Raw genomic sequence first — 12,859 nt, 5'->3', positions numbered from 1 at the left:
GGAGCTCCCAATTTAGTCTTGTTGACTTACCAGATAATATGGTTCAGGAAAGAGTTCACCAGATTGCCTAGTATGGAGTTGCCCCCCGCCGGCTTCTGCCGTATGGCGCTGAGCAGAGGCAGCTGCTGGAGGATGTTGGTAACATTATGGTCCTTCAGCTCCTTTGTCAGCCCTGGAGGCAGATCCCAGGGATTAGAGTATAGCAGGAGGGTCAAGAAGGATGGCTTGGTGGGGGCTCCAGGCTGGGGTGAGACATCACTCAGGGCTACTTGGATCTGGGCACAAGGTGAGGCTATGGATTGCTCCTTCCTAACCATCTCCACCGTGTAGATGTAGCCTTGAGGACAGAGGCCCAGATGGGTCATTTTCACATGGAGACTGAGGCTGGGGCATAACTGGGACCATTCACACCCCTGAGCATTGCCAGCCTCTGCTGGGAGCATTGGCCGGGATTCTTGGCACATGGACCTGCATTCTTCCCACCAGCCAGTGGCAAACACTTCTGGAGTCAAGAGGCTGGGAACCCACAAGGCTCTGCTTGGGACTGTTTTGCTGCCAAAACACACTTGCTAACAATTCTGTGGCCATCACATCCTATGGGCCTATTGTCCAAAGAGCCTCAGGTGATTAGCAGAGAAAGGAGGAGGCAAGATCGGGGGCCCGTGAAACAGTAACTCTGGGTTCTGTTCCCTACCGGTAGCCAGAGCCCGTTTGGCTTGTGTGCAGAGCAGGTCAGAAGTGCTGGAGAATTGATGCTTGGGAAGCAGCCCTGGGCCAGTGACCTATGGGAACTGGTGTACGAACACCCCAGCTCCCTCAGCCCTCGGGCGGGATGACTCAGGTGGGGGTGCCTCGCCGTGTCCTCAGTCCTTCTGTGTTATTGCCTCTCAACAGAAAAACCACGCTTTTAGCCTGTGATAACAAAGATGCGCCCTGTAAATATTCCTCCTTTGCCAGCTGGTGCAACGTTAAGTCCTGTCAGTAGAGGCTCTGGAAGGACATGACGGAGGAAGGGGCTGCCCCTTCTGGCCCTGGCCTTCTCCTGCCAGGCTTCTGTGGTATCACTGTCCAGGGCTGTGAGTTCAGCAGCACTCCTGAGGGCAGCTAGTGAGTACTCTGGGCATCCCAGCTTGCCTTCTGGCAGTTTCCAGGAGACAGCTTCCTGGTGAGTCGACAGCTACCCCCTTCCTCAGGAGCAGCTTTCCAGAAAATTCCATTGACTCCCTGCAGGCAGTTCTCTGGCCTCAGCTTGCCAGCTGTGGATCGGCTCTGACATAGACAACTCGGTGATTTCTCTACCATCCAGTGGGCTTCAACCACACTTCTCCCATGAGGTCTGGGGAGGATTCTTTCCTTTCAAGTTTGTTCTCTCCATGGATTAACCTTCCTTTCTCCCCAGCATCCAGGGTATTCTTTGAAGTTCTTTTTTTTTTTTTTTTTTTTCCTTCTTAGCCAATTCCCCATGACTCCAATCCCCTGCTCATTATTCTTTATACAAACTCACCTGTTAAGCTTACTGTGTGGTTTCTGCCTCCTGTCTGGCCCTAACTAACACAGTCACCTGGTAGGACTGAGCTCCAACTCACAGTGGTAACTATATGCCCTTGCCTGACATGCTTCCCACTCTCCTGCAGGTGTTTTCTGGGATCACCTCTAAAACCAACTACTTGCACACAACTCAACTCAAGATTTTCCTGGCTGGGAACCTAAACATGGTCGCTCATCTCCAAGCTCCTTCTGGCTGAAATTCCGTATGCTTGCAATCCACAGTATGGGCCCAGGGCACCTTTGCTTCTCCCCATAGCACCTAGAACTCTCTGTTCCCTGTCTCTACTTGGGGATCCTTCCTCTGGCTCCAGTGCCTGTATGGCCCTTCAGGACCATGCCTACCCATCCAGCCCTGGCCCAGGCCAGGGCATGCAGAGCATTGGTCTTTAGATGGACCTCCAGAGCCAACTGATTATCACCCTCTTAGGGGATAACACTTGAGAGCAGTGGTTCTAAACTAGGGCAATTCTGTCCCCTAGGAGACATTTTTGGTTGTCACGATTGGGCTGAGGATGCTGCTAAACATCCTAGAATGCACAGGACAGCCCCCCACAATAAACAATTATTTGGTTCACAAGGTCAGAAGTGCTGGGGTTGAGAAGCCTGACCATGGAGTTCATCAAGCTCTTGTCACTTCCTGTCCTATTGGATAGTCCCAGCAAACTCACGAGGCAGGCCCTCTCATTTGTTTCCAGAGGCAGAAACCAAGGTTCAGGGAGTTGCCCAGGGCCTCAGAGCTAGAGGGTGATAAAGCTGTGCCTGGGGCCCAGGCCGCCAGACTCCCAGCCGAAAGTCTTTGCTCTGGGAACTGGTTGCATACTGACTCTAACTCTCTGGGAGATTTAGGCGTGGGAAATAGGAGGGGCAGGTATATCATCACACGCCGTGCTACACACCCCTTCTGCAGGCTGCGGGACTAAGAGTAGTGGGTCTTTGGAATCACGGAATTTAAGAAGGCAACGATCTTAAAGTCATGGGCTTTTGGGAATCTTAGACACTCTCAAGCTTTATAACCCGCCCACTTGCGTCTCACTTTAGACCTGGGGTCCCAGCTGTGCCTTGCATTTCCCCAGTGATGGGGAATTCCTTCCCTCCTTTGGAGAGCTGCTCCACCTGCCCCCTTGCCTCACGGTGCTGAGGACTGAGTGGCTGAGACTTACTTTCTCTGATGACTTCTGGGCCGAGGCTCAAAACCACAGGGGGGCTGAGGGTGGCTCTGACCAAGGTGGCTGCCAGCAAACCGCAGAGGAGAGTGAAGGTCCTTGAGCCAGCCATCTTCTTGGGGGTCAGTGAGCAGCAGGTGGCAGGCGTCAGAACCTGGGGTGAGCACAAAGGGCCCTGTTAGTCAGGAGGAGAGGCCAAGGGCAGGACCACCACACCTGGTGACTTGGGGCACGGAGTCCATGAGAGGCCATTTTGTGAAGTGGTTAAGAGGGTGGGCTCTGGAGCCTGACCATTTGGGTCTGTGTCAACCAGCTTAACCTCTCAGTACCTCAGTTTTCTCATCCAGCAAATGAAGTAGTGCCCTACTTTATAGCATTTGACACTTAAAACCCTCAATGGTCCAGCCTCAGCCAACTCCACCTCCTGCTCATTCCCCTCTTGCTCTATAAAGTTCCAGTCACCTAAAGCTGCTTGAAGGTCCCAGAACATACCCTGTTGTCTCCTGTGTCTGTGCCTTTTTCCTTGCTCTTCCTTCTTCCTGTGATACTTTCCCCCTTCCTCATGAGCCTGCTGGATTCCCATTCATCCTTTAAAACTTTGCTCACATGTCCCTTTCTTCTATAAAGCTTTCCCTCTTCTGCAGCAAGAGACCCTGGACCACGCTTGGAGAAATGTTGTCCTATGTGCCCAGGACAGGAAGTTTGGAGGCAGGAGGTACATGAGAATGCAGGTAGGACTGAAAGTGGCAAGAAAGCTGTTTGCTTACTCCACAATTCTAAGGGGCCTGAGGAAGGACTAGATGGCTGCTTGGAGCCAGAAGGAGAAAGGCAGAGAGAGAGGGAGAGGCCTGTAGGTGTTTCCTGGGAGAGGAGCTGGGGGTATTCTGGTCCTTTGGCTGCTCTGTCTTCTCCATGAGGTGGAACATTAGTACCTGTAACCTGGTTCTGAGTTCCGCAGCTTGCATTCTGGCTCAGCCTCCAAGACCCCATGGAAGCTTCTGCCTCCTGTGGACTGTTCTGCTTGGAGGGAGGAAAGATGCTGATCCAGAGACCCAAGCTCTTACTTGGCTCAGCATGTGGTTTCCTTGTTGCCGAAGACAAATGTGGCATCTGGATGATGTATGTCTTCTATGAACTAGAACAGTGTGAGCTCTTAGAGACACCTGCAATAATGATTCAATATCTGCCTCCCTGACCGGGCCATGAGCTCTGGGAGGGAGCATTGGTTCTACTTGCTCCCCCTGTGTCTCTACTATTCAGCATAGTACTTGGCACACAGTGGGTGCTTAATAAAAAAATGGTTGCTGAATGACTGAATGGTCTCTGGGAGCTCTGGAAGAATGGGGAATCTGAGCCTGCTAAACTGAAAAGGTCTAGGCCATGGAGACCCTTTTTAAATCACAGAACCCCCATCCCTGTCTGTTGGGAGGCTTGAGGGTAGAGGAGAAATATCATGGGCCTTGAAGTCAGACAGACCCAAGCTGGAGGACTGCCTCTATCACTGTGTGATCTTTGGCAAGTGACTTACCCTCCGTGAGCCTCAGTTTTCTCATCTATAAAATAAGAGATAATATTATTACTTACATCACAGGGTTGTTGGGAGGATTAAATGGGACAATCTATTTGTAGTCTGGAATGCCACAAGAGCTCAATGAATTTTAGCCGTTATTATGATTATGACAATTATTATTACTGATACTGGGGTCAGAAAGAATCACCTTGCAGTCAAAAGCCAGAAGACAGAGATGGCACTCTGCACCCTGCTCTTTTGCCCAAGAAGCCCCCTAGCCCCTATAACTTTTTTCTTTAAAGCATCTTGGCCCTGATTTCTTTCCATTATCTTTGCACATCACTCTGTCCTGCTCTGATCAGAGGTGCTCAGGGAACCAAGAGGATGGTAGCAACCACTTCTGTGGAAAAGTGTCCCCTCCCCAAATCCCAATACTGTGCACAACCTCACAACACTGTATCTGGCCTCCTGGCCTTTGCTTATGTTGTTCTCCTCCCATGGAATGGCTTTCTTTCCTCCTTTGACTAGCCAACTTCTACTTGATTTCTCAACTGACACGTCACCTCTTTCAGGAAGCCTTCCCTGACTGCCCTCCACTACCATGTGCCTGGGCTTTCCTTGAGCACAGAATGTACCTCACTGGCTCATACTGGGAGTTCCCTGAGGGACCAGGATTGTCTGATGCTTCTCGTCCCCATTATCATCCTAGCACAGGGCTGGGCACAGAGCAATTGGCATGTGCAGAGTGGGTTTACGTCATTGGGAAGAGGTCAGGGAAAGACTTGGCCAGTCTGATTCCTCATCACTCCTCTTCAGTTTTCTCGGTGAAGAGCTGGGGACCTCTCTACTCCCTGGTCCTGACCCTCCGAGGGTCCTAGTGGACTGAGGGACCTTACCTCAAAGCTAAGTCTTCCTCTTGGCTCCTGACTTGACTTCAACAGGTGTCTGCAGCTCAGAACATTCCTGGTGCTCTAGGCTTTCAGCCCCTTCCCCACACTTTTACCTGGACACACGAGAGTTTTCAGCCTACTGCTCTTCTCACCTGGGCAGTGGGTCTGGAAGTCCAGCCTTATATCCTGTATACCCTGGGCTAGGCTGTCATTCTTTGCATTTGGGCCAAGGCCTGAGACTGGGCCAGTGTCTCCAAGGAAAATATTTGTTGCTTCTGTTGAACCACATCCTTGACTGGAGGAAGCCTTAGAATTCCAGCTTCCTGAGGTTCGAAGAAAGGAAATCTCAGGTTTCGAAGGGTGGATGGGGCACTGGGGCATGTGGCAGCAGCTGGACCAGGCATGTTGTGGCCTGTGCACAGGGTTTCTTGACTCCTGGGCAGTCACTCCCATGGGGACAATGATGAGAACAGTAGCAGTGATGATATATGAAGTACCTATGACATGGCAAGTGCCATCCTAGGCTTTATATTGGTTGTCAGTGGAGTGTCAACCCCACCAGAGTCAGCATCATTAGCTCAACTTTACTACAGAGGAAACAGCCTCACATAGTCAGCAAATGACAGAGTCAGGATTTGAACTAGAACTCTGACTTCAAAACCCATCTAGGCTGTCTACAGCCATGCCACCCTGAACATGCCTGATCCCGTCTGATCTCGGAAGTAAGCAGGGTCGGGCCTGGTTAGTACTTGGATGGCAGACCACCTAGGAAGACCGGGTGCTGTAGGCGTAAAAAACAAAACAAAACAAAAGAACTTATCTAGGGATGTCTCCCCAGCTTGGTGGATATAGGAGTGTTCTGAGGACAGACTGGGTTTGAGTCCTGGCTCCATCATTTCTATGCTGTGTAACTCGAAGCACATTCCTTAACCTCTCTGAGTCTCAAATTTTTTTTAACTGTGAAATGGGAATAATGGTAGCACCTACCTCATAGGGTGCTGAGAGGAACATGGTGCATATGGCTTAGAGCATAGGTCCTGGCACAGAGTTAATGCTCAATAAATGTTGCTGTTGCTATAATTACTTATAGTGGGGTAAGCCTCTGTAGAGAAGCTATGATCATAGTTTAGTTCAGATAATGAACTTGGAGGAAGGAAGTAATAGCCTTGCCCATCCCTTATTCCTAATGCACCCAAGGATTTAGGAATATACATCTCCGTTAATTCACTCAAGAGAATAGGTTTGAATTTCTTTTTTGCTACTTCTTTGCCATGTGACCCTGTGCAAGTTACTTAACCTCTCTGAGCCTCAATGTCTTCATCCGTAAAATGGGGATAGTAGTGGCACCTCCCTCAAGGATGCTGAGAAAATGAACCGAGGTGCATGCTCCCATAGCACTTAGCATGTGCTTTTATTCATTTTTTTTTCTGTAGCAGTTTAACACCCTCTTTGCTTTGTCTGTGCCTTCCAGAATCTCAACGAATATTTGTGGAGTGAATGAATAATGAGGCATGACTATGAACTACGAGGACAAATGAACAGCCCTGCAGGACCCCCTTCACCTATTGCTCGGGGGAAGGCCTTGGCTCACTTAAGCTGCTCAGACAACTCAGAGGTGGGGCTCAGCAGCCCTAGGTTTACCAAGGGCATCTGAGGCTAAGCAGTGAGTGACTTGCTTTAGGTCACCGCCGGGGGTGCCAGAGCTGGGACTTGAGCTCAATCATGTTGTCCTCCAGCAACTCCAGGTTAATGTTGCAGGGCGAGAGGCAGACAGCCATTTGGCATAATCTGGGAAACTATCCTTGCTGCCCAATTTCAGTCGAGAAGCCAGACTGTGGTTCAGAGCTGGGAGGGCCATTGCTGAATCCTGTGTCCATGTGCAGGGGGATGAGAAAGGGCAGAGAATGCCCTGGTACCATACAGCATGTGGCTGGGTCCTGGCTGGTCTCATCTTCCTGGAGTTGTCAAGAGGAATAAGGCAGGAGTGTTTGCCATCCTGCCATATTTGCCATCCCGCCATATTTGCAGATGCATCGAAGGCCATGAATTCCTAAAGGTGAGGCCTCCTGGGAGAGACCTTTCCTGTCCATTGAGCACATTTCCAGAGGCAAACACCCTCTCCTGGGCTCCCCAGCCCGCCATGCCTACCGCCCATGGACAATGCCTCTGTGGGAGGCCCGAGCCTGGGCCCACATCAGCTCCTGCTTCCTGCCTCCTGGTCCTCACACCCTCACTGTGGTCAGCAAGCACAACTGTGCCTATAGGCCTGGAACACCTTGGAACCTGCGGGTCACCATGGCCTTGCCCTCAATCTCAGTTCCCCTCAGACTGCTGAGGGCCTCTTTGCCTCAGCATCACCCTTTCCCAGCTCCCAGGCCTTTGATTGTGCTGTGTCCTCTTCCTGGAGTGCCTTGTCCAACCTCTGACAACTCCGTCTTGCCCTGTGTGGGCCTCAGAACAGGAGAAGCTTCTGAAGTCCAACAGACATGGTTCAATCACTGCTCCTGGGCTGGTCAGCTGTGCAGGGAAAGTTACTTCTTCTCACTGAGCCTGTTTCCTCAGTGGTGAAATGGGATTGTTTTGAGGGTCACATAAAATGATGTGAAATGCTTGGAATGTTAAAGAATTCAGTAAATGGCAAGTGCTATTATTGTTGTTGTTATTATTATTAAAATGTTAACATCACTGACTTTCAAGGCCCAACTCAGAAGGCAGGATCTACATAAAGCTGCCTAACCTCTGCCTCACCTGGACCTGATGTCCTCTTGCCTTCCTGGGAGAGCCCCCAGGTACTAACTACTTAGTCTCTTGAGGACTGGATCTGCCCCTGCCTTGAGAAATGTCCATTTTATCTTTCCATCCATTCATCCATTTATCCATCTGTTCGTCTCTCTGTCTGTCCATTCATCCATCTATCCATCCATTCATTTACCTATTCCAGTCTCTTTTCCAATGTCCAATTTCTGTCCAACAACCTGAGTTGATTTTTAAAAATATTACTTAGATCTTGTTAGTCTCCTGCTTATTAAAACCCTCCAAAGGCCTCTGCGGCTCTTGCATGACAATCTGAGCTCTACAAGGCCCCATGTGGTTGGCTGCTGTCCACCTCTCAGCCTTCATCTCTCATCGCTTTGCTCCAATCTCCTCTCATTTCCACCTCAGGACCTTTGCATGTGTTGAGCCTTCTCCCAGGATTGCTCCTCTCCTAGCCTTTCCCTTGGCTGACTCCTTCTCATTCACCAAATTTCAGCTTCAGTGTATCTTTCTTGGAAAGCCCTTTCCTGGCCGCTCTGTCTGAAGTAAGGCTCTTCTCTCTCACTGCCCACTGATGGGTGTCTTCACTAGCCCTCACTCACATCTGAAAACTCAAGTGTCATCCAAGACACCACAATTCATGCATGCTACATACCAAGGAGAGAGGCCAGACCACAGTATAAGCAGATGGCCAAGAACTGGCTGCATAGTCTTGGGTGCCTCATGTGGGGGGCTCCTGATTCAGAATGAGGTGATAAAAGGGTTAAGAGGGCGAAGGAGGCAGATCTGTGAAGATATTTCTTAGGAAACAGCAGTGGTTCCTCCTTCCATTCTCCCAGTGAGGAGAGCATGGATGTTTGCCCCAAGTGTAGGCCTAGAGGGAGGGGGCTTTCCTGGGGCCATTTAAGGGCTCGAGGAGTGTGTCCCCTGGAGTTGGGACATGGAATATACTGGATTCTCTCTCTTGCCTGAGAGAAACAGGCTGATGGAGCGAAGTCATGGTGGGAAGAGTGGCTTCTGTGGGTGGAACATTATTGCTCTGCTCCCTCTATACAAGGTCAAAGCTTATACATGTGTTTTTCCATGGGTCTGGCATAGACCTTGCAGGAGAAGTAAAAAAAAGATTTACACCGAAGGCATTTTTTTGGGGGGTCAGCAAATAACCCCATGAAATAGCTTGAAAATGAGTAAATAAAGGTTGGGCAGAGGACAAAGGAGTGGAGCTCTTTCCCAGAGCTTACCCATGGAGTCGGGATTCCGGAGAAACACTATGTTGACGTGGCTTATTGTTGCAACAAAAGCCCAGTCACACTAGTACCCGGAACCACTGGGAAAGAAAGACAGAAATGGGAACTGGAAACTCGTGGGCATAATCCTTCTTTTGTGGCCCAGGAATAGATAAGATTCAAGGCAAACAAACCCTCATTAAACCAGACTCTTAGCTCTTCTCCACCCCCGTAAGGGTCACAGTCAAGGGTGAGTGTCATACAGGGACAGAAAGGACAGGCATTGAGTCATGATCAGGGTCAGTGCAGGCAGAGGGCTAAGTGCTGTCATTCCCGTCCAGGCAGCATGGTCGGATGGAGGTCAGCTGGGCATTGGTAAGTGCCCTAGGAAAGGGAAACCCAGACAGAGTGATATGTGCGCCCTCATTCTCTTTAGTAACTCAGGACTGGAGGGACAGATAGACACAGTCAGCCAGCAGGTAAGTTGGATGGTCAGCTAATGGACCCAGTAAAGGTGCCTTGGACATAGCAGGGAGCAAACAAACCACCCCTGTCCTCCCGGGACTCACATTCTCTTAGGGAGACAGAGAGTGAGCCAGAAATAGACAAGGGAATATGCAAACACAGAGCTCAATTGTTTCGGTTGTGGGGACAGAGAACAAAAATAAAGAACACATATGGAAAGCTGGAGCTCTACCATCAAAGCATCATGAGGGTTTAAGTGGCTTTAGCCCTCTGGAAACTGGATGCCCTCCCCCAACATCTGACACACACGCACACACACACACACACACACTCTGCATAAAATCTCACATTTTATGTGTTTGATTTTGGGAACACAATTTTGGGGGCTAATTATGAATGAAAGGAAAGGCTGCCTGAAGTGAAGAGTAGGAACAGCCTTACCATTTCTGAGTGCTCACCACCTGTCAGGCTAAGCCTCCAGCATGCAAGTTCACTGCTATTACCCCTCATTGTACAGATAAGAAAATGGAGGTGCAGAAGGCCAGGTGATCTGCTCAAGGTCACACAGCTACCGGGACAAGAGGCCAGGATTTGAACTCTGATTCCTCTGACTGTGAAACTTGGGTTCTCAATCTTTCAGCCATCGTCTTCCAAACACTTGTTGCCTGTGCAATGCCTTCACCTGCTGGTGACATCTAATTTCACATTCTGCAACATCTGCTAACCTTGCATTACTGCTTACTCAACATACATTTTGGTAAATGAAACCACGTTTGAAAATTTAAATAAACTTGATTTTCTATTTTTAACAAGAAATTGTATAACCCTACCAAAAGTGAAAAAACAACATTGCTTCCCATAAATAAGACGTGACAACATGACTACAGCGATGACAATAACGTCTACACTCTTCCTTGCATTAACCCATCTAACCCCACTTAACCCCACACTGATGCCTGGAGGTGGACACTGTTTCATCCTCATTTCGTGGATGAGGTTTGGATGAGCACCCTTCAGAGAGGTGAAATACTTTTTCTAGTCACAGTGAAAACGAACAGAAACACGTTCTGGCTAGCCATGCTGCCTGCTTGAAGTGCCTGGAGAGCATGGCCAGTGGTTGGAGAGGTGTTGAAGACACTTGTATTCTGTTGGCCCTTCATATGGGAAGGGTTGAGGAAGACTAGGAAGGCCCATCACATTCTCACTCCTGCTAATGTCTGAGAGGCGCCCTGCTTCTGGAAGACGCTGCACCAAGTTATCTATCAAGAAATGTTTTGGAGCTCTTTCTGAGTGTGTGTGAGCCAGATGGCAAATGTCTTACCTGCGTGCGTGTCCTCTGGCACCAGCGGAGTCTTCAAAGCAAAAACTGAACGAAGTGAGTTCTCGAAACTCTTTGCACTGTTACTGGACTTGCCACCTCTGTGGACTACAAATGTCTTGCTCTTTGCTTAATAGGATTCCTGGGGGCCAAGGAGGGGAGGAGGGGGACCCATTGGGCACCTCCCTCAAAGTCACACACATGGAATTAGGTTCCTGTACTAACATTTACTCACTTAATCACGCAGTCCTCCAGGAGAGGAGAAAGGTATTTAGTAGGTAAACCAGAAGACCCATTCGAAGTAGGGACATCACAGGAATTCTTTTTAATGTCTTCCTTTGCATTGGACAGAGACATTCAGGATGCCTCCCTACCCCCACCCCCACCACCCCACTCTGCTTCTCTGCTGCTCCTGTGAGAGGCCATTCTAGGGTCTCCTTGCACAGAGGACTTGAATCCTGGCCTGGTCCCACTCATTCCTCATCTCCTCCTCACTTCTTCCTGAGTCTCTCCGCAAATGGAGTCTCCAGCCTCCCCCATCTCCACCCCCACTGCCTGGCCTCACTTCTGGCCTTGCCATTTACTGACTGGGTGGTTGCAGCAGCCCCTCAGAGGGCCCCCTCAAATTCCCTCTTTGCACTGCAGCCAGAGCCATTTCCTCCTAATACTTTCTTAGCAAAGTTTTCAAACACGGAGCAAAGTTAGTTTTGCAGATAACACCGTCTATCCACCACCTAAATTCTGCCCATCTATCTTACTGATTTGATTTCAAACTAAGTTGTAGATGTCAGTACCCTTCCCACTATGGACTTAAGCACGCATATCATTACCTAGAGTTCAACATTTGTTTGGAGTTGGTCTGTTGGCTTGGAGGAAGCCAAGGTGTACCTTTGTCTGGTCCTCCAGCACCTGGGTTCATCCAAGGCCAGTGGCCTCCTCCACGATGCCAAAAGTTTAAACCCAATAAGATCAAACTGGTGTGCCTGTGGGACAGTGGGTGCCACATCTGCCCAGGCCCCCAAAGTCTGTCTCCAAAAAACGCTGGCGATATCACCGAGGCAACTGGGGACTGGGGGATCCGGGGATTACCATGGAACTGACCATTCGGAACAGACAGGCCCAGACTCAGGGGTACCTTTTGCTTCTGCCCCAAAGAGCCCTCGAGGAGCCATGCAGAACAGAAAGAAGCAGAAGTACAGTGAAAATATCACTTTTTATAAGATCGTCAACATGGCCTGGCAGATGTGACACCAATCCTTAGCCAGAGAACTCTCTGGAACCATTAGAGTGATCCTGGAGACTGTCCAGACTCTAGGCTGCAAAGGAAAACAGTTCAAAATATATTATGGAAAGCACAGATCTTAAGTGTCCATTTGCTGAGATATGACAAATACATATACCAGTGTAAACCAAACCCCTATCAAGATACATAATTTCAACATCAACCCAAAAAGTTCTCTTATGCCCCTTTCTAGCCAGTGGCCCCCCTAACCTCCGTGAGGGTGAGTTCTGATTTTTTTTTTACCACCATAGATTAGTTTTGTCTGTTCTTGGTCTTCATGTAAATGGAACATACAGTATATACTCTATTGTGCCTGGCTTTTTTCACTCAGCCTAATGTTTTTGGTATCCATACATGTTGTTGCTACTATTGGTAGATCCTTTCTTTTTACGGATGCACAGTATTCTATTGTATGGGTAAATCACAATTATTTTTTTTAAGCCTACAGCACTACCTAGGTCTTCCTAGGTGGTCTTCCATTCAAGTACTAACCAGGCCCGACCCTGTTTAGCTTCCGAGATCAGACGAGATTGGGAGTGTATGGCTGTAGACCACTAAATCACAATGTATTTATTTATTCTTCCTACTGTTGACGGACACCCAAGCTATTTCCGATTCAGGGGTTATTATGAATACAATTTCTATTGAACATTTTTAAACAAATCTTTTTGTGAATAAAAAAAGCGAAATTGCTGGGTCATAG

At 49.1% G+C, this 12,859-nt stretch overlaps 1 protein-coding gene and 1 pseudogene across 1 annotated transcript in view; one reads left to right on the top strand and one right to left on the bottom strand.

The window, feature by feature from the left end:
* The window catches only part of BPIFB1 (BPI fold containing family B member 1), an 18,771-nt gene extending 15,948 nt beyond the window's left edge, over positions 1-2,823 (bottom strand). Inside the window, exons 1-2 of the mRNA XM_006921719.1 lie at positions 2,709-2,823; positions 31-172 (exon numbers count right to left, since the gene is read on the bottom strand). Coding sequence (XP_006921781.1) covers positions 31-172; positions 2,709-2,823 — 257 coding nt within the window. The remainder of the gene's footprint in view (positions 1-30; positions 173-2,708) is intronic.
* Positions 2,824-5,783: 2,960 nt separating this feature from the next.
* LOC112471059 lies at positions 5,784-5,901 on the top strand (annotated as a pseudogene).
* Positions 5,902-12,859: the final 6,958 nt, after the last annotated feature.

The sequence above is a fragment of the Pteropus alecto genome, unplaced genomic scaffold, assembly GCF_000325575.1.
Source record: "Pteropus alecto unplaced genomic scaffold, ASM32557v1 scaffold45, whole genome shotgun sequence".
Classification (NCBI taxonomy): domain Eukaryota; kingdom Metazoa; phylum Chordata; class Mammalia; order Chiroptera; family Pteropodidae; genus Pteropus; species Pteropus alecto.
The sequence above is the reverse complement of the archived record's forward strand: the minus strand, read 5'-3'. Positions and strand labels throughout refer to the sequence as shown.